This window comes from Cavia porcellus, unplaced genomic scaffold (genome assembly GCF_034190915.1).
Source record: "Cavia porcellus strain 051 isolate PalLab524CR breed Dunkin Hartley unplaced genomic scaffold, mCavPor4.1 scaffold_23, whole genome shotgun sequence".
NCBI lineage: Eukaryota > Metazoa > Chordata > Mammalia > Rodentia > Caviidae > Cavia > Cavia porcellus.
Genome location: NW_026947506.1, coordinates 37,681,153 through 37,702,810, shown reverse-complemented (window position 1 = coordinate 37,702,810; position 21,658 = coordinate 37,681,153). Strand labels below are relative to the sequence as shown.

Sequence of the window (21,658 nt, the reverse complement as noted above, 5' to 3'; positions counted from 1 at the left end):
GAAGCCTATGCTATTCTGTATCTTTTTGTTGCCTTTTGTAAACTGATACACTTTTTCTAATAAACATTTCACTTTGGAATACTTTTAGGTTTATAGAGAAGTTGCAGAGACAGTATAGAAAGTTCCAAATATCTGAGCATGGTGGTGCATGCTTGTAATCTCAGAATTCCAGGATGTTGAGGCAGGTGGATTACAACTTTGAGTCCAGCCTGGGCATCTGATAACTTAGTGAGACCCTGTCTCGAAATAAAAAAGGACTGGGGATGTAGCTGAGAGGGAAGGCCCTGGTTTAAGCCATGATACCAAAAAAAGGAAAGAAAGAAAAATGTTTCCAAATATTCTTTACCCAGTTTCTAACTTGTTTTTACCTTACTTTGGGTTAGTGTATTTGTCAAGACAAGACGGCCAACGTTGGTGGGTGGCTGTTAATTAAACCCCAGACCTTATTTGAATTTCACCAGTGTTAGCACTGATAGCCTCTATTTCTGTATCCAGTCTGGGTGCCCATACTGTCTCTGGCTCCTGCAATCTGTGACCTTTTCCAAGTCTTTCCTTTTCTTTGTGACCGTGATCATTTCAAGGAGCACTGACGAGAGGTGATGGAAACTGCCTATCCATGTGCATTAAGGTGCTCCTGCTTCATGAGGAGACAGGAGTTGTGGCTTTGGGAAAGGGACATCAGAGAAGTGAAACAGCCCTCTTGTGTCAGAATGTGTATGACATCACCATGGCATCATTGATGACATTCACCTTGGTTACTTGGTGAAAGTAGTGGCCAGGTCTGTCTGGACTTTCTTTTTCCTTCCTACTTTCTGTTTTCCTGTGTCCTTCACAGTGCCCATGAGTCCTTGTGTATACGTCCTCCACTGCAGTGTGAGTCCCTCCTTGAGTGGATGCTCAGTGAAGACAGTCTGCCTTGCTCACCACTGGGTGCTAAGGGTATATGCAAGTCCTTAGTCCACATCTATTGAATACAAGCTACATGCAGAATGTGCGTCTTCCTACCAGGAGGACTCAGCCTCTGCCCTTTCAGATAAAGAACTTGAGGCCCAGAGAGATGAAGGGATATGACCAAGGCATCCCTCGTTGAGAGCATTGGAACTGGAGCTGGGATTTGAGCCCTGAGCAGCCTGGTTCTAGAAAGCTCTTTGAAGCCTCAGTGTCTTGTCACCTGTCCTTGGCAATCAGTGGCCTTTCTCTGACAAGTAAGTGCTTGTCTTACTCAGATGTTTTCAGACTCAAGTACTAGCCCCAGCCACTGGGAGGCTTGATAAGCTGAGTGTGTGTTTCAGAGGATACCAGCCTCTACTTTCTTGCTGAGCCCTGTACCTACTCCTCAGATGATGCCCTCATCCTCATTTTCCTGAGAGCTTGTGGTCCATAACCCCTCAGCTACGGAGTAATGCTCTCCTTTTCCCAGCCACATCTACTCTGACCCCTTGCCAGTCAGAGTGACCTGGCCTGAGGGCGGGGACTCCAGGCTGACCTAGAGCAGGTACAGAGAGAGTAGTTTTTTCTTGGCACTTTTGAGGATACAGGCACAGTTTTTAGGTCTCTCTGGTGAAGTCTACAGTTTAGACACCAGATTTTGATCTGTCCGTAAGCAAGTAGGATCTGAGACTGCTTGAACATAGTCATGGAGGTCTCTCTCAGGTCTTCTGGGGTAGCTGCTCATTTCTACCTGATCCTGGAGCCACCTCTTAAGTTTCTCCCATCTTAACAGATGAAGAAGCGAGACCTGGAGCCCTCTGATGCCACATACACAGCCCTGTTCAATGTCTGTGCTGAGTCCCCCTGGAAGGACTCAGCTCTGCAGAGTGCCCTGAAGCTCCAACAGCAGCTTCGGGCCAAAAACTTCCAGCTCAATCTAAAAACATACCATGCCCTGCTGAAGGTGGCCGCCAAGTGTGCAGACCTGAGGATGTGCCTCGATGTATTCAAGGTAGGGACACTCTTTCTGGCTCCTCCCAAAGGGACCCCAGCCCCCCATGACAGGAGTAAGGCAGAGGTTGGCTTCTCCCCTCCTGCAGAAGGATCAAGGAGGCTGCTGGGTTGTAGAGATCCAAGGTTGGTACAGCATAACCCTGCCCTGGATCTGACACCCAGAATGCTGTGTAGTAGCGGAACAGGAGAGTAGCAAGGATAGGGTGAGGCCTTGTCCCCCATGTGCTGGGACAGTCAAAGTAAATTCCGAGGACTAAAGAAAATACTCGAGGTGACTTATAAGAGAAGCTTCATTAAGGCATTGACAGCAATTGAACATGGTGGTGCACTATTGTAATTGTAGCACTCTGGAGGCCGAGGCAGGAGTTTCGCTGACAGTTTGAGCCCTGTCTGAACTATACATTGAGACCCTGCCTCAAAGAAAAAAAAAAAAAAACAACGAACAAAAAAACCCAAAACAAAAAACATCAATGCACAGAATGAAGTTTTACTTAGTAGCAAGAAAGCATAAGATCAGAATTTTTATTGGCAGCAGACTGGATTAATCAATCATCAGAAGGTTCAGGGACCTGACAGGAAATTACCAGAAGACCTAGTGGTGGCAGGCAGGACAGAAAACTTCCAGACAGCTCAGTGTCCAGTGGTCCAGGTGAACTATAGTACTCCATAGAGCTCTGTTCTGCACTCAGTTATTGCAGGGTAGAGAGGGTTATAGAGTAAACCACATGGCAGTGTCATCTGTCGCTTGCTTTGTTTTATTGTATGACCTGACCAGCATTCTAAGGAACGGCTGCCTTAGCACACAATCATGAAGGTAGTTGCTATAGATAACACTAGTTTGCCTGTTTCTAATGTTGTTAAGCTAATTATTTAAACAGCCCAGTACATGTGGACTTACAATGGCCCCTTGACTTGATAAGAGTCTTGGGATCACAAAAGGGCTAAATGCCCTCATTTTTCTAGGGATGATTAGGCAGGGAACCTCTGCTAACCAAAGAGACAGAGGAGAGACTTGAGGAGGTAGAAGGAAGGTATAGAGGAGGCCATGGCCAACCCTGATACCCCAGAGGACAGTGGGAACTAGACTCACTATGGACAGCACTACACAGTTGGGCTGTTCCTAGGGTTCCAGAAAGTGTGTCCTTCCACAGATGAGGAAGCTGATGCTCAAGCGGACCAGTGGTAGAGCTGGGGCAAGAACTGAAGACTCTTGAGTTCAGGGGCTAAGCAGGCTGCTGGATGGGTCTTTCCAGAGGAGCTGCCCAGACTTGCTGGGACCGAGCTGGGCAGAAAGGCCTGGAGGCTGCAGGGCAGCAGTCGGGTACATTGCTGAGGAGCTGGTTCTGAGCAGGCCCCAGATGGGTGGAGCAGATCCTGGCCCACATGAATTAGATAACGTCTGCCCTAAGCCTGGGCCCTGTCTAGCTTCTGAGTGGTTCTGCCTTGTTCCCTCCCCCAGGAAATCGTCTACAAGGGCCACGTGGTCACAGAGGAGACCTTCAATTTCCTGCTTATGGGTTGCATCCAGGACAAGAAGACTGGCTTCCGACATGCTCTACAGGTCTGTTCTTCCTCCCTGGCTTCTTGCCCTGCTTCCAGCATGAGGCTATGCCAGGGTGCTAGATGATGATCCTTGTCATGTTTCCTGAGCACCTGCTACTGCCCCATGGCAGGTACATTTATTTATTTGTTTGGTTTTTGTTTTTTGAGGTGGTTCTCACTATGTATTCCAGCCTGTCCTCAAACTCTTGGCAATCCTGCCTCAGCTTCCTGCGTGCTGGGATTACAAGTGTGTGCCACCGTGCCCAGCCTTCCTTTTTCTTTTTCTTTTTGGAGACAGGGTCTCACTTTTTATTTTATACTTGCCTTGAATTCACTGTGTAGCAGTTCAGCAGTCCTCCTGCCTCAGCCTCCCAAGTGCTGGGATTATAGGTGTGCACCATCACTCCTGGCTAGGGGCTTTTATATTTGGCATCTTTTGGTCTTCTCAGCAGGTGCTTCAGGGCACACTGCTTCCTATTTTTAAAGATGGTAGGCAGAGCAGTGCCTTGAGTGAGGGTGCAGCAAGCTCAGACCCCCTGCTCTGCTTGGTGAGCAGCCCAGACCCTCTAACCTCGTGGTCTCCAACAGCCTGCAGGGCCCAAATTCAGTCGGCCTCACAGCCTTCCTCTCCTCTCCTTCCCTTTCTTTTCCTCTCAGTGCAGCCCAGGGCTGTGGAATGTACTTGTAAATTCGAAGTCAAGCACACACTTCTAGTCTCACCTTAGCCCTGCCCGTGCCCCCACCCCAGTGAATTGGTGTTGGCATTGGTACTTCAGCTGTTCTGTGGCTTCTAAGTCTCCTCTGACTCTCTGTCCTCACATATGTGCCATAGACCAGCAGCTCTAGCCCTGTCCCTACCTTTCTGTGCACAGCAGGCTCCTTGGGTACTTTGCACAGTCTGACCTGTCCTCATCTGGGACGATGCAAGCACAGATGTTTGTATCCCCGCTGCGGTCTCTGGCAGCAGTGACCAGCCTCTTCTGATCCTCAGGAGCTTTCCTTACAAAGAGCTAAGATATGGTACTTTTTTTTTTTTTTTTTAAATTTTATTTAAAAGGAAAAAGAGAAAAACACAAAACAAAACAAAGCAGTGTAAGGGTACACGTAATACAGAACTACAAAAAAAAAAAAAAGTAAGAAATCACCTGTTAATAGATTACATATTATCATCTTAGAAATAGTTGCTCAAATCACAGTATCAAAGAATACAAAGTGGACATTCAAACAGAGAGACTGCAAACAGCTGTGTTCAATGATCCAAAAACATTAATATAGTCAGCTATTTAACACCCCTAAACACACTTGCTGTTATATCCGTTAGAGCTCTTTTTTTTCCCCCTCTCTTTTTTACAACAAAATTTACACATTTTGGATTTTATTACTCCTTAGTTCTTATTACTTTTTTGGGGGGGAGAGAATAAAGTCAAATATGGCAAAACAAAGCTGTCAGTCAAAACCAAGAATAGACATAGCACATGATGTAAAACAGAGTACAAGGTTATCAGCAATGGTTATCAATGATGTCTCTTGTTTCCTTAAAAAGAATTGTCTATCTCATTAGATATTATAAAGTTGAACAAAACAGTAGAGAACAAGACCAATAAAACTTAGGCATTGTGAACATTACAGGACTTTCAAAGGAGACAATAGTCCAACCAGAATGGGCATCTTAGTGAATCTTATTGCCTTCAAAGTAGTTGCCTATACCCTCAAACTTGATACTATCATACAGAATGGAACAGAGTCTAATCAGTCAAAACAAGATCGTGGGAGTATTACAGGACTTCAAAACAAGTTAATAGGAAATCAAAAAGAGTTACTATTATATATCCTGCTAATTTTTTTAATTTTTCCCCTTAATTAAAACAAACATAAGAAATAACTAAATAATTTTTTTAAAGAATAAGGGAGAGATTGAGATAAAACAGGACATAACAATATAGCAATACAGGTCAAAGCAAGACTGTTTCAGCAACCTAGTGCTTCACCACCAAATAACCCGACTTAATAGTAGTTACCATAGTGTCTGTCTTTTTCCTTGAAATATTTGGATAAAACTTCATATACTATAGCTTCAAATATTTCCATATCAAGAAGCCCAGAATAAAGCGTTTCCAATTAATAAGTGAAAACTTTATAAGGCTTCAAGGCCACATAATGGGGAATCATGATTACCACATATTTTTATATATTTGAATCATTACTTACTTTAGGGAAACTATTCGGTATTCACACATGCGAGATTGATTTATTTCACTTATGAGTATGGTCTCAAGCTGCGCCCATTTATTGATAAATATCTCAATGTGATCCTTCTTTATAGCTGAATAATACTCCATTGTATAGAAATACCACAACTTTTTTATCCATTCCTCAGTTGATGGACACTTGGGTTGTTTCCAAGATCTGGCGATTACAAATTGTGCTGCTATAAACATAGGTGCACATATATCACTGTGGTATGATGCTTTCAGTTCTTCCAGGAATATGCCTAGAAGTGGAATAGCTGGAATAAATGGTATTTCCAATCCCAACTTTTTGAGAAATCTCCAGACAGACCTCCACAAAGGCTGTACCAGTCTACACTCCCACCAACAGTGCAGGAGAGTTCCTTTTTCCCCACAGCCTCTCCAGCATTTGTTGTTATTGGTTTTCTTGATCCTGGCCACTCTTTCAGGAGTTGAGATGGTATCTCAGTGTGGTTTTAATTTGCATTTCTCTAATGACCAATGATGATGAACATTTTTTCATGTATTTATTTGCCATTTGCATTTCTTCATCTGAGAATTGCGTATTCATCTCAGATGCCCATTCTTGGATTGGATCTTTGAATTTTGGAGGTCTGAGTTTTTTTAATTCTTTATATGTTTTAGACAAGAGTCCCTTGTCTGAGAGAGAGTTCACTAAAATCTTTTCCCAGTTTGTGGGTTTTCTTTTCACTATGCTGGAGATTTCTTTTGACATGGAGAAACTTTTTAATAAGAAGTGGTCCCAGTTATTGATTCTGGGAAGTATTTCCTGTGCGGTTTGAGTTCTGTTCATGAATTCTCTACCTACTCCTATGTCTCCAAGGTTTCTACCCAATTTGTCTTCCAATAGATTTAGTGTTTCTGTTTTAATATTCAGATCTTTGACCCATTTAGATTTTAATTTAGTACATGGTGATAGACATGGGTCTAGCTTTAGTTTTCGACAAATGGAGAGCCAGTTTTTCCAGCACCATTTATTAAAGAGACTGTCGTTCTTCCAATGAACCTGCTTGGCTCCTTTATCAGAGATAAGGTGGTTGAGTGTGTTTGTAGTTGTGGTTGTATCTTCTAATCTATCCCATTGATCTTCGGCTCTGTTTTGATTCCAATACTATGTTGATTTTACTACTGTTGCTTTGTAGTATAACTTCAAGTCAGGGATTGTGATGCCTCCTGCTTTGTCTTTGCTGCTTAGAATTGCCTTTGCGATTCTAGGTCTCTTCTGGTTCCAGGTGAAATTTAGGAGTGATTTCTCTAGATCTATAAGGTGTGTTAATGGTATTTCTATTGAGATTGCATTGAATCTGTATAACAGTTTTGGGAGAATGGCCATCTTCACAATGTTTGTTCTTCCTATCCATGAGCAAGGGATGTCTTTCCATTTTCTGAGATCATCCTCAATTTCCTTTTTTCAGTGTATTATAATTTTCACTGTATAAGTCTTTCACTTCTTTCGTAAGAGTAATTCCTAAATATTTCATTTTTTTGCTTGCTAATGTGAATAGTCCAGTTTCTCTTATTTCCCTCTCTGTGATTTTGTTGTTTGTGTATAGGAATACTATTGATTTCTGAGTATTGATTTTGTATCCAGCCACATTACTGAATTTATTTATTGTATCTAAGAGTCTTTCAATGGAGTTTAGGGGGTCTTCTATGTAGAGTATCATGTCATCTGCAAACAATGATAATTTAACTTCTTCTTTTCCTATCTTTACCCCTTTTATTTCTCTCTCTTGCCTAATTGCTCTGGCTAGTACTTCCAGTACTATATTAAATAGGAGTGGTGATAAAGGACATCCTTGTCTTGAGCCTGATTTTAAAGTAAAGGCTTTCAATTTTTGGCCATTTAGTATGATGCTGGCGGTTGGTTTGTCATAAATGGCCTTTATTATATTGAGGTAAAGACCATTTATTCCAATTTTCTGTAAGGTTCTTATCATGAATAAATGTTGGACCTTATCGAAGGCTTTTTCTGCATCTATAGAAATGATCATGTGATTCTTATTTTTGGCTTTATTGATATGGTGGATTACATTTATTGATTTGCGTATGTTGAACCATCCTTGCATTCCTGGGATGAATCCCACTTGGTCACAGTATATAATCTTCTTGATGATTTGCTGCATCCTATTTGCCAATATTTTATTGAGGATTTTTGCATCTGTGTTCATTAGGGAGATCGGTCTATAGTTCTCTTTTTTAGTTGGGTCTTTCTCAGGTTTTGATACTAGAGTAATATTTGCTTCCAGGAATGACTTAGGAAGGATTGCTTCCCTTTCAATTTCATTGAATAGTTTGAGGAGTGTTGGCATTAGGTCTTCTTTGTATTTCTTGTAGAATTCTGCAGTGAATCCTTCTGGGCCTGGGCTCTTCTTGGTGGGTAAGGACTTAATTACATTTTCAGTTTCATTAACAGAGATTGGGGTATTCAACAGTTTTACATCCTCTTGATCTAGCTTTGGTACTTCATATGTTTCTAAGAATCTGTCTATTTCTTCTGTGTTATCAAACTTTTGAGAGTAGAGATTTTCGAAATAGGTGTTGATGATGTTCTGTATTTCTATTGGGTCTGTAGTGATTTCACCTTTTTCATTTCTTATTGCATGAATTTGAGCTTTTTCTTCCCTTTTTTCAATAAGGTTGGCTAGGGGCTTATCGATTTTATTTATTCTTTCAAAGAAGCAACTCTTTGATTCGTTGATTCTTTGGATTGTTTTCTTAGATCTATTGCATTGATTTCTGCTCTGATTTTTATAATTTCCTCTCTTCTTTTGGCTTTGGGCTTGACTTGCTCTTCTTTTTCTAGCTGTTTGAGGTGTAGCATCAAGTTATTTATTTGTATTCGTTCTGTTTTCCTGATATGGGAACTCAGTGCAATAAATTTTCCTCTGAGGACGGCTTTCATTGCATCCCACAGATTCCGGTAAGTTGTATCTGCATTTTCATTTTCTTTTAGGTATTTAATTTCTTCTTTAATTTCTTCTGTGACCCACTGATTACTCAAGAGTGTGTTATTCAGTTTCCATGTGTTTGCGGGATTTTTGCAGTATCTTTTATCATTAATTTCTAATTTCAGAGCGCTATGATCCGATAACATGCAAGGGATGATTTCAACTCTTTTGCATTTGTTTAAATATGTTCTGTGAGCTAATATATGGTCTATTTTAGAGAATGGTCCATGTACTGCTGAGAAGAATGTGTATTCTGATGTTGTTGGGTGGAACATTCTGTATATGTCTATCAAACCCATTTGTTAAAAATATGGAATGCTTCACGAATTTGCGTGTCATCCTTGCACAGGGGCCATGCCAATCTGCTCTCTATCATTCCGATTTTAGTATATGTGCTGCCGAAGCGAGCACTAAGATATGGTTCTTTCTAGTTCTTGGCTTAGATCTGTTCTTGTTAGAAGTAATCTGTTACCCTAATGTTTGTGTTACGTACTTATTGCACTGCTTCTGTTAGGTATTAGTTGTTTCAAACCCTTTTCCAACCTTTGTTTTTTTTCTTTAAGACTGAGGATTGAATCCAAGGCTTTCACGTCCCCAGGCCTTTTTATTTTATTTTGAGACAGAGTTTTGCTAAACTGTTCAGGCTGGGCTTGAATTTCTGATCTTCCTGCTTCCTCCCTCCTGCTGGGATTATAGGCATGAACCATAATATCTGACTTGGTAGCCATATATTGCAGGTGAGGGAACTGAGGCAAAGACCAGTAGCTTGTAATAGGTCCCACAGCTACTGACACTCACCCAGAGTTAAACTGATACTCATTTGATTCCTAATCCTGAACCCCTGCCACCACTCTTCTACTGTGAAATAGTGGGTTTCCCTTGTACTTCCCTTCTGTCAATCATCCCTTGAGGGGTGTGGCTGCCAAGACCCTGCCTCAGTGGGCAGTGGCCCTCTTGCAAGATTTGCTAGCTGAAGCCTGACCCAGTCTTCCCTACCCACACCTCTGATGAAAGTGAGTGTCAGATGTGTGTCCCAGCCCTGGAATGAGTGCAGGCATCTGTTGAGCCCACAGGCAATTTTTTTTTTTTTTTTTTTTTTTTTTTTGTACTAGGGATCAAACTCATGACCTCGTGCTTGCCAGGCAGGCTCACCACTGAGCTAAATCCCCGGCCCTCATGTGATATTTTAAAGATAGTGTGGTGGAAGTGTTTGCCTGTGATCCTAGCCCTCAGGAGGCTGAGGCAGGAGAATCTCCTTGTCTGAAAAGCAAAGCAAATCCAGAAACAGCATGGTTTTCAGCCAGGCATACTAGCACTTGCTGGAAGCTTGTTAACATTCTGGAAGGCTGAGGCAAAAAAAATTGTAAGTTTATGTCCAGTCTGAGCAGTTTAGTGACTTAGCAAGACTCTGGCCTCAAAATAAAAAAGGGCTAGGGATGTAACTCAGTGTGAAAGTCCTGAGTTCAATCCCCTGTACCACAAAAAAAGAAAAAAAATGGCATAGTCTAGGCTAGTATGAGAGTTACCCAGATGTGATCAGAACTACATTTGTTGATCTCACATTGAATGTACTAGGTATGATGCTGTGGAGATAAGAATGATCTTGTCCCACAGGGAAACAGGATCCTGGGGTCACATCTAGGAGAGGTGAGGGCTTCCACTGCCGCCTGCCTAGCACTGGTGCTGTACTCTGCTGGTTCTGTGTTGGCTCTGTCCTGACTTCTGCTGATCTCAAGGAAATCAGGCAGGAGTAAAGAGTGGGCACTTGGGGGACGCTCCTGAGTCCCAGCCTCAAATGTTAGCCTGGACTCTTGGAGAACTTTGGCTCTCCTGTCCATTCCTTAGGGGCAAGCAGGAGAAGGTAGGTAGGGACCCCAGGTAAAGGAACTCTGGGAGAGAGCAGTGAGACATGAGAACAGTTTCGAGATGAATTTGAGGAGGGAAAAGAAAGTTGCTGGCTCTATGAGCCTTCCTAGGAAGTTTTAGAATTGTCATAGTTCTTAGTTTCCAGAGCTGAGTGTTGGGTTAGAATCATTGCTTTTTCTTTGTTTGTTTGATTTTTTTTTTTTTTTTTTTTTTTTTTTTTGAGATGAGGTCTCACTATGTTACCCAGGCTAATCTTGAACTCTGAGTAGTCACCAGTCCTTCTGACTCAGCCTCTTGAGTGCTGGAACTACAGGCATGCACTACCATACCCTACTATCTTTTTTATTTTTTGCTGCAGCTGAAGATCAAACCCAGGGCCTCATGTCTACTAGGCAAGTGCTTTACCATTCCATCACATACCCAGCAATAATTTAAGAAGTTGTATGTGTTGGGGGGCAGTCCTGGGGATGCACCAAGGGGCCTGCCACTGAGCTACATCCCTACCCTTCTTGTGCCTTTTGAGGTTGCTGGTCAGACCGTCAGTTCACAGTGCCCATACACCTCTGCCAAAGGCTCTTAATGGCAGGAGCACTGAGCTGGTATTTGTCTCTCTCCGGGCAGGTGTGGAGACAGATGCTGAGTCTGGGGATCAAGCCAAACCGGCATGGCTATAACCTGCTCTTGGGGGCAGCTCGAGACTGTGGCCTGGGAGACCCAGAGGTGGCCTCCAGGCTGCTCTTGAGGTCCAGCGAGGAGATGGTCCTGCTTCCGCACCAGGAAGGCAAGCAGCGGGCAGGGAAGAGAGACCCACCCAGGGCAGGTGGTGGCACATCAGCAAGACTGCTTGTGGAGGCCCTGGAGAGGCAACTCTGCATGGAACTTTCTCCAGCACTTGAGGTTCCTCCGGAGCCTTTGAAGTCTACAGTGTCTGATAAGGCCCAACCTGAGGTGGAAACCAACAAAGAGACCAGCCATACTGCAGCCCTTACCCTCAGGCCCCCAAAGCCACTTCCCTTAGAACTGGAGGTCAACCTCCTGGCCCTTGGGGCTGTCTCCCCAGCTGTAGTCTCACTTGGGGCAGTGACCACCCCTGCTGACAGGCTGGTCTTGATGGGGGGCCTGGAAGGCTTCCTAGGCAAGATGGCTGAGCATGGGCTGCGGCCCAACATCAAGACTCTCACGCTGCTGGCTGAGGTGGTAGAGCCTGGGAGCCCTGCAGAGTCCTCACTGCTGACCATCCTGGATAGGCACCAGGTGGAGGCCGATGTGACATTTTTCAACACACTAATGAGGAAGAAGAGCAAGCTGGGGGACCTGGAGGGGGCAAAGGTAAGGGGCTTGGGGCGAGAACCTCCCTTTCCTTCCTTCTCTGACCCTTGCACCTAAAACATGGCTCACCTCTTAACAGACAGCTCTGGAGTCCTCTCAGATCTGGCCCTGGGTACAGCTGGGATGGAGCCATGAACCAGCCAGACATAGCTGCCCTCCTGGGGGATCTTAGGGACTGGTAGGGAAGGATCCTAGGAAGTGGTGGTGTCAAACATGTCATTACATGGGCACGGGGTGGGGGTACAAAATGGGCAGGTGCTGTGGGAGGCAGCCTCTGATGGCTCCAGTGACACTGCTGAATGTCACTGCCTTCAATGCCTCAGACTGACACTGCTCCTTCTGTGCTTGATGCTCTTCTTAGAGCCTCTTGTCCATTTGCTCCTTTACCGATCACACCAGAAGGCACTGGTGGGAACGTGAGGGTCTTGACAGGGTTTTTGTTATTTGTTGAATTTTTGTTTGTGCATGTGCGTATGCATGTTTGTTTTGTTTTTTGAAGTAGGGGGTTGACTGCAAGGCCCTCACACTAAGCTACATCCCCAATCCTTTTTGATTTTTAAATTTTGAGACAGGATCTTACTAAGTTGCCTGGACTAGTCTTCAACTTGGAATACTTCTGCCTCAGCCTCTCAGGGTGCCAGGAATAAGGAAATATACCATAATGCCCAGCATATCAGGGTTTTGTTTTTTTGTCTTTTCAAGATACAGTTTCACTGTGCAGTTCAGGCTAGCTTTGCACTTAGTCATCTTCCTGCCTTAACTCCCAAGTGCTGGGATTATAGCCATGTGCCACCATACATGCTTTATGTGATACTTTTTTTGTTTTGTTAGAAGCACTACCCAGGGCACTTTCACTGTAGCTGTGGCCTGTCCTTGCAGGCTCACAGTGGGACCACATCTTCTTCTGGGCAGGCTAAGCATGATAAAACCTTTCTGGAGGCCCTCTCTGGCTCAGCCAATCTTTGCGGGCAACCTGATTCCTCCTGCCTGTCCAGGTGCTCCTTAAGCCAGTACTTCTCATACTGCTCAGTGTTAACTCCTGCTCTGCACCCAGTTCTCAAGGAACCTTGTGCTGGGACTGAGGGCAGGGTTGGCCAGCTGAGGAGCACATAGTGGCGGCAGGTAGGAGTGATGGGAATATGAAGGGCATTCATGGAGAAGGGACAGGCAGGCTGGGGGTCACAGTGCATGCTAGGGAGTTGTGTCCTGAGTAAAGTTGCACAGGATGCAGAGCTGTGCCCCTGGGGTCTCCAGCAAGAGCTTTGCTGTAGGTCTCACCAACACTGGAGTCACAGGTTATAGTGACACCATGTCTGTCCTCAGGCACTCTTGCCAGTCCTGGCGAAGAGGGGACTCATCCCCAATCTGCACACGTTCTGCAACCTGGCCATTGGGTGTCACAGGCACACGGATGGTCTGCAGCTGCTGGCAGACATGAAGGTGAGGGGATCCAGACCTAGGCAGCATGCCCGTGATGCTCTAGAGCACTCTGGGAGAGGTCTGCAAGGAAGTTGAGGGTAGGGTGGGGCAGCTCTACTCCAGTGCAGTGGCCATCAGCCGCCTTTGGGACAAGGAGACCTTGGTGAGCTGCTGTGACAATATTCCCATAGAGCAGAGACATTCTCATCTTGAAGACTGTGGTGGTGAGGGGTACTGCAGAGATGTGCCTTACCTGGTAGGTGTGTCTAAAATGGAGATGGATCAAAAGTCCTAGGGGGCAAGAGATTGTTTTCACAGCCTCTAAATGGTTCTGATACACATCCCGCCCAATCCCCATTGAGACTGCACTAAGTGGTTTTCTTTTAACCTCAGCAGAGGGCACTTCCTGGGCCCAGGTGGTTTGCATCACCCAGCCAGTGCCGGTTGCTTTTCTAGACTGCCACCTCCTGGTGATGATATCACCCATAAACACAGGAGTCATGAAATGAGCCTCCTGCCTCATTTGCTGCCCTAGTCAGTTGGTCTCAGAGCAGCACAGTCTTACTGCAGTTCCCTGGGGTGAGGGGCAGGTCATGCTCACTTTCCTTCTAGATGGGAGTGTTGTTGCTATAAAGCCCTACCCTTCCTGGCCCTGCTGGTCTTTAGAGCAGACCTGATTGGCAGGGCAGCTCCCCAAGCTGAATATGCTACAGTGAGCTGTTGGTCCCAACAGCTGCCAACATCTTGCTGATTGTGTGATGTCCACGATGTTTCAGAAATCCCATATGATCCCAAACACCTACATCTACAGCACCCTCATCAATGCAGCCCTTAAGAAGTTGGACTACAGCTATCTCATCGACATCCTGAAGGACATGAAGCACAGCAGAGTTCCAGTGAATGAAGTGGTCATCCGCCAACTGGAGTTTGCAGCCGAGTACCCACCCACCTTTGACCGGGTAAGGATACCAAGCTCTGAGATGCTGTCTCCTTGACTATGGCCATCCTGGAGCTGGCATTCCTTTGTCCAGCAGTTTCCCTTAGGAGAGATCCGAACGTCTTGACTGTGTGTCCCAAAGGTCTTGTCATGCTCAACCGTTGGTCCCCTGGCTTCTTACCTGCCTTGGAAACATGTCTCCGCTCCGCCTCAAATAGACTCGCCGGGTTCTTTCTGCTGTAGGTCTTTGCTTGAAAAGGCTTTCTTCAAAAATGTCCTGCTGCCTGCTTCTCCCCACAGCATACAGTCCCGTAATATGTGTGACTGCCACCTTCACTAAGCTTCCAGAGGTAGAGGCCGTCTGCCCTGCTAACGGGCCCCAAGTTCCTGCAGGCTGCCTATGAATCCAGTGGGCTGGCAGCAGCACCACAGTGATGGAGCTGATTTAGCAGGGAACAGGGAAGGTTGTGCCTGCCAGAGGGCACAGCTGGGTGTCTTTGGACACTTCCTCATTGAGTCCTGAGTTCTCCACCAGATGGCTAGTCTTTGCTAGTTATGTGTTGTAAATACTTTCGGTTGGTGGATTCTCTCCACTGAGTTTTAGGATCCAACACTGGGGTCCTCTTAGGTTTAGCAACAGTCACAAGACTACCTGAGGCCTCAAGTTCATTGTATTAAAAACCATGTAGCAGTGTTCCCTTTAATTGTGGGGCTTTTTTATATTTCTGTTTGTGATTCTGTCAAGTTGTTTTTCCTGAGGCAGGGTCTTGCTGTGTGTTTAGGTTGGCCTTAAATTCAACAGTCCTCCTGCCTCAGTCTCCTGAGTGCTAGGATTTTATAGGTGTGAGCCACCATGCACAGCAAGTTTTGCTTTTTGTGTCCTTTCAGGCCATTCTGTGTGTACATTTAAGTCTGGAATTGCTAAATCTTTTGAATCAAACATTTGTCACATATGGAGACATGCTTCATCTCTGAGCATTTTTCTGCACAGTCCCCTTTCAGTTTTCCTTCAGTACCTACTGTACTTGGTGTGTCTTGTTTTTCCTTTTACTGCTTCCCTGGGGAGGCAGCAGCTATGCTGGAGGGGAAGTACTCAGCAGAGTACAGGCCACTGTTGGTAGAGCCCAGGGTTCTAGTTTGCAGGCTAAGGTGACATTGGTGTGTCAAGGATTGCAGTGCGTGGGAGGAAGACACTCCCATATTGAGCTTTCCTGTGCTGTCGCCTATGGCCCCTGAAGGGTGAGCAGCAGAGACCGGATTTAAGTCCTGAGCCAGCTGCTGTAGTTTGGGATCAGCTGTAGGTGAAATGCAATGATTTGGATTATCCAAAGACTCCCCTGGACTCCATGTTTTTTTCAATTACAGTACCAAGGGAAGAACACCTACTTGGAGAAGATTGATGGCTTCCGAGCTTATTACAAACAGTGGCTGAAAGTGATGCCAGCAGAGGAAACCACCCACCCCTGGCAGGTGTTCCGGACCAAACCCAAAGGAGACCAGGACACCGCCAGAGACATTGGTACAGACAGAAGCTTTGAGGGCAGGTGATAAGGGCACATGGCTGGCACAAAATGTGTGGACTTTTCAGTGCCTGGTGGGAGTCTCAGCGTGCTGCTATTGGTTTGAGGACATCTGTCAGGCCCAGGTGCTCTGACTGAACCTCAGGGACAAAAAGTCCCCAGGGCCAGGCCTGGCACTCTTCTAGGTTCTGTGGCTTATTGCCCTGAAAGAATGCAAGACTCAAGAGGCCTAAAGACTTTATTATTACAAATCACAGCTGGTGGACACCAAACCTTCACCTGAAGAGATCACACTCCAACTAGGGCCCAGAGCGCTGCTCCAAAAAGAGCTGCTCCCGGGGTCCAAAGTCCACGATGGAGAAGCCTCAGGGCCAGATGGCCTTAGCCAGAGCAGCCTCTGCAGCCGCAGTGCGTGCACTCGATGATGCGACCCTGCAACAGAGGACAGCTGACCATGAGACACCATGTCCAGTGCCACGTACCCCTGCAGCTCCCACACAGTGGCCTCCAAGTAGGATGCCAGTGGGACTTCCTGCAGTATACCTCTCAAAATCCTTCCTGGACAGTACTGTACGAGGATTGCAATTCCCTCATGAAAAAGGAAACGAGCCAGGTGTGGTAGTGTACACCTAGCACTCTGATGACTACTGAGCTTTTAGCTTGGGCTAAAAGTGAGTTTAAGATCAGTCTCAACTATATAGTACTATTCTGCCTCAAAAAAAGTTTAAAAAAAAAATGACTGTCAGCATTGATGTATGCATTTAATTTGTGCAAATTCAACATACATTCTTGCTCAGAAAAAAGTCTTGTGTGGATGACTCTTACTCTCTGCTGGTTGAGGTGGGAATGCTAGTGCTCAAGAGGCTCAGTGCCACATCTTGACTGGGACACTTGTTGGTAGGAACACTAGGGGAGAAGGGTAAGTGCACCAGACTTCATGTGGTCAGCCAGACAGCCTTGTCCTGCAGGCCTGGTGTTTGGCTGCGGGTCTGCCCAGCAAATCAGATGTCCTAGAGAATTTTGAACTCTCTTGAATGAGCAAAATTGTAGTCAAAGTAAGAAGATGGTGAATCCCAGTTAAATTCAGGTAATCCTGGGCTCTTGTGGGGAGGAGGTCAGCCATGTGCCAGCCCTCTGCCTGCCTCACAGAGCCTTCCCCTAGAGGTGCCCTCGTTGGTTCACCTGTGCTTGAGCCCCCACACATGAAAGGAGACACACTGGCCTGTGAGTGAAAGCCCTTGGCATGGACCCAAAGCTCCAGGAACTGACTCTTGGTGCCACAGTGTGAAGGGCACCATGGGATGAGGTGCCTGTGTGAAATAAGGGAAAGCAAGGCCAAGCTGACATATGTGCCATCTGGCCTGACCTAAAATAGGGCCAACTGTGTGGCCTCACTCATGAGCAGTGGGCCAGTTACTGACTCCTTCTGCAGTTCTATTCTCAAGGGCAGAAAAGCCAAGCTGAGCTACTCCACACCTGATACCACTCCTAGAGTGTCCAGACTAGCTTAAATTGCAGTGGTTGTGACATGACAGGGAAAGGAACCAAGCAGCTACTATTCCCATCCTGATGGGAATCCTGCCACCACTCTGAAGTTCGGTCACTTACCCAAAAGGTGGAGTTGAGTTTGGTCCCAGACAAAACAGGATCACTGCTGAACCCTGGCTAGCACAGACCCCTCAACAGAGGGACTTGTTGCAGGAAGGATACACAGCAGAACTCCAGTAACTAAAACCATGCTTCAGCCAATCCAAATGTTACAAAACCAAATGGAGACAACTAAGGCAGTTTTGAAAAACCGACGAAAACAGCAAACCTTAGCATCAGGCCTTACCACTTCTAGCTTGCTTTTGGGAACCCGGCAAATGCAGTTTGTCCCAAAATTGGTGTCCCGAGTCTGAATGCATCGCAGGCAGCACAAGTTCTCATACCCCTGCTTTTTCCACTTTGCAATCAGGTTTTTGTCTGCGTAGCCTTCTCTAATACAGTATTCATAGAGTTCTGTCAGAAAGATGACAAAAGGGCTTCAGACCACAGCATAACAAACCTGACCCACCCTTGTTTAAAAAGAAAAATCTCCCCATCTTTAGTGGTAAGAAAACTCATGATGCTTTGGTTGCAAGGATAAGGATTGTTAACCTATATAATTCTGAAATTATGCAAATTCAAAGGCCAAGAGAGAATTTAGCCAATTACCTCTGCTTATGGCTTTCCGCTTATAAAAGAGATCAAAGATATAGCGGGTTTTTTGGTGGTGGATTCTGAAGATGGGCCACAGAGATTCCACTTTCCTCTTTCCCTCATGAGGTTCTGTTTCAGCTGGAGAAAGAAGAAAAAAAAAGTAAATGTACTTGTTTTACAGAGTAGAGTTAGTCTGCAACTGCACAATATTTTTTTATTTTTTGTCTTTTTCGTTTTTATCGGTACCAGGGATCGAACTCATGACTGCCTGCTTGCAAAGCAGGCGCTTATGCTGCTGAGCTAAACCCCCAGCCCTGCAACTGCACAATATGGAGGGTTTTTTGGTTTTTTTTTTTTTTGCAGGGGGTAGGGGCTGTTGACCATGGATAATGAGCTGGGCATGGTGGCTTACAATTCCAGCACTAGAGGAGCTGAGACAGGAGGATTACAAGTTTGAAGCCAATTGTGTTACACAGTAAGACCCTATCTCAAAAAAAAAATAAAAATAAAAAAATAAAAAATAACCATTTTATATCCACTAGTACAGCTATAATCAAAATGACAGACAGCAATATGATGGTAAGAATGTAGAGAAATTGGAGTTCACACATACCACTGTGATAGCAATGTAAAAAGAGTGCAGCTACTGTGGAAAACAATTTGGCAGGCCTTTAAAAACTTAAAAACAGAACTTAAAAGTCATTATATGACCCACCAGTCCCACTCCTGGGAATACACCAAAAAGAATTGAAAACACACAGGCACATGCACATTTGTACATGAACGTTCATTGTAGTGAAAAAGCAGACGCAACCTACAAGTTTTCCAGCTGATGAATGGGTGAACTCTGTGGTATACCCATACAAAGGAATATTATTTAGCCATAAAAAGGAATGAAGTTAATCCTAGCGTTCTGGGAGGCTGAAGCAAGAGAATCTCAAATTCAAGCCCAGCCTGGGCAATATAGCATCTTAGCAAGACCCTGATTTAAAATTTTAATAACTTACCAGTCTAATTATTTAAATACACGATAACCAAAAATTGCATATTTTTCCATTATTTTCGTAAAAATGTAACAGGAAATATGACAATTTTATCAAATTTATTCAATACAAAAATTTCAACTGAGCTGGCCATGGTGAGGCACACTTATAATCCCAGCAGTAGGAAGACTGAGGCAGGAAGATCACTGCAAGTTTGCCAGTCTGCACTACATAGGTAATTCAAAGCTAACCTGAACTACATAGCAAGACCATGTCTTTAAAAAAAAAAAGAAACAAATCAACAGGTTGAAATGATTCCTGTGAGTAATACTCAGGATCATAAGTATGTAAACAAATGTGCTCCTGCCCCAGTGACACTTGGGCAAAAGTATTAAGTGGATAAAAGGGGGATGGGGAATGTAGATCACTGTAAAGGCCCAGATTCAATCGCCATTGTGTGCATGTGCAGTGTGTGCACGTGCAGACACATACTGAAATGCATGCTTCAACATGGATGAAGAAGCTTAAAGTGTAAAAGTGACTGGTGAGGCCCGCACAACTCTGAATATACCAAAAACCTCGTAATTGGATACTTTAACAGTGAATTTCTCAGCAAGTGATTATCTCCCAAGTAATTATCAGAAAAAAGTGATTGAAACATAATTGTTTTAACTTTAAAATGCCTTTTAAATTAAATAAATTAGAAACAGTCTCAAAAACATTCAACAATAATCTCTGTTAATACTCTGGTCTCATTTCTCTACACCTATTTTTATAGCCTAGTAATTTCTCAAGATAATTTTGGGCTTACAGATACGTAACTTAATGATCTTTAAAGTGACTAATTTCATTTTCCAGGTAAATCCTCTAGGACTGAGGAAGAGAACCAAAAGGAATGCACAATCTGAAGGTTTTCAGCAGTATGCAAATGACTCCTCCTTCCATGGCATAAGATCAAGTGGTACAGTAGAGTTCAGAGGTTCTACAAAGCAGAGGTTCAGAGTTTGAGGCCTCAATCATTTGTGTAGTTTTCCTCAGAACCTAACTAATAATTATTCTTGCCCTCCACCACCCTGCTGATTCACAGAAAGCCGAAGTATTATCTGCAGTTGTTTTCTTAGTGGGAGGTATGCAAGTAGCCACTCTGCAAGTGTTACTGTTGTCACTGTTGCTGACTGGCTGCTGCCCTGTAACTCATTTACAACAGATGCACCAGCATTCCGGAATCCTAACAGGTTGCTATACCTTGTGTAGCTATCTTGAGTGTACTCAGTTTTGTTCTTCTGAAGTCCTAAGATTCCTAAGATGCCACCAAAATGCCCTACAGCTTTTAAGGCTTTTTAAATACAGTATTTATTCAATTATGTAACTGGGAGATATACCATATTTAGTGTCTAAACTGTAAAAACAGACACAGGCATTTTTCTATCATATCTGAAATTTACGATTTTTCACAATTCAAGGGTGCACTAGGAACATAACCTCCATGAATTTCAGGAGTCGACTGTACTCATACCCACTGTAGTAAGGCAATTCTCTTTTAGCAATCAAAATTGACCTCTGTTGTTCATAAACAACTATTGGGGATGAAATCTCTCAGCCCACAATGACATTGATTACTGTAAGTTCTGGATATTTAATAAATGTAATCTGCAAAATCAGTTATAAAAAGGGGAAAGAATTTAAAACTGATTTAGTAATTATTGTTGAAGGTGTGATCTCATAACAGTGGTTAGATTCATTGTACACAAGCACTTAAAAGCTTGGTTTAGAGAATGGGGGTATAGTTCAGAGGTAAAATGCTTGCCTAGCACACACAAGACTCTGGGTTTGATCTCAAACACCACCAAAAAAAAAAAAAAAAAAAGTGAAGGGTGACATCTCAAAATATTACTTTTTGTATAATTTTTAATATACACCTAACCAAAACAGTATAGACTACTTATACGGTTTGTGTCTGGATGTCCCCCCAAAGCCTCATGCACTTTTAGATGTGGCGTTTTCAGAAGTAGTTGAATCTAGAGTTTGTGACTGATTCAAATGGCTCAATGCTAGGATTAAGGATGAGTGTTAGATCAGTCCACTGATTGGACTGGCACCACCCTAATCCCAGCAATCGGGATAAAACAGGCAGGAAGAGGTTTGTTTTTCCCTTTTTTGCCCTTGCTTTTGCTGTCTTTCAACATCATGAACACAACAGTTGCCCCTCTGCTATGTGCCACCCTGCCCTGGATCGAGCAGATTATGGACTGAAACCTCTACAAACTGTGAGCTAAATAAACCTTTTCCCCTTTAACTTTGGGAATTGGGTATCTTGTCCCAGCAACAAGAGAAAAGTAACTAACTGTTCTGAAGTATAGTCCTTAAAGCCTTTATATTCAAGTTGGTCCAAAAACTTTTTAAAGGTCCTTTTCATTAATGTTAATCTTGTCTTCCAGTAGTTGGAGCATTCTACATTGATAAGCAAGCAGTATATATACTCTAGTGTCAGAAGACAAGCATCTTATTGCACTGACTATGTGCCTCATCTTGGAGGAACCTAAGGCTGAGTCTCCACACAGCCAACACAGGCAGAAGCACCTCACTCACCTTCTCTCATCTTTTGATCCAATTCATCCAGTGTTGGTTCAATCAACTCCCAGCCATCTGGGGGAGCTTTCCGGCTTCTTTTGACTTTAGGCATTTTTTCCCCCCTTACAAGATAATTGGCAGAGATCTGGAAAAATAAATTGGTTTC

At 44.2% G+C, this 21,658-nt stretch overlaps 2 protein-coding genes and 1 non-coding gene across 4 annotated transcripts in view; 1 reads left to right on the top strand and 2 right to left on the bottom strand.

Moving 5' to 3' along the window:
• Ptcd1 (pentatricopeptide repeat domain 1) overlaps positions 1-16,309 on the top strand; it is a 24,747-nt gene extending 8,438 nt beyond the window's left edge. For both annotated transcript variants that reach the window (XM_005003705.4, XM_063234170.1), the window contains exons 4-9: positions 1,724-1,942; positions 3,404-3,505; positions 11,174-11,881; positions 13,205-13,321; positions 14,077-14,259; positions 15,603-16,309. In XM_005003705.4, coding sequence (XP_005003762.1) covers positions 1,724-1,942; positions 3,404-3,505; positions 11,174-11,881; positions 13,205-13,321; positions 14,077-14,259; positions 15,603-15,785 — 1,512 coding nt within the window. In that variant the 3' untranslated portion in view covers positions 15,786-16,309. The remainder of the gene's footprint in view (positions 1-1,723; positions 1,943-3,403; positions 3,506-11,173; positions 11,882-13,204; positions 13,322-14,076; positions 14,260-15,602) is intronic.
• Positions 8,991-9,097, bottom strand: LOC111756941 (U6 spliceosomal RNA). Its single transcript, XR_002791335.1, has one exon. It is a non-coding gene; the product is annotated as a U6 spliceosomal RNA (small nuclear RNA).
• On the bottom strand, positions 15,978-21,631 carry Bud31 (BUD31 homolog). The gene is made up of 4 exons (XM_003470019.4): positions 21,511-21,631; positions 17,954-18,076; positions 17,592-17,758; positions 15,978-16,189 (listed from the first exon to the last, which is right to left on the bottom strand). Exons 1-4 carry the CDS (start codon positions 21,602-21,604, stop codon positions 16,139-16,141), a joined length of 435 nt encoding a protein of 144 aa, XP_003470067.1. The 5' UTR covers positions 21,605-21,631; the 3' UTR covers positions 15,978-16,138.
• Between the last annotated feature and the right edge of the window lie 27 nt (positions 21,632-21,658).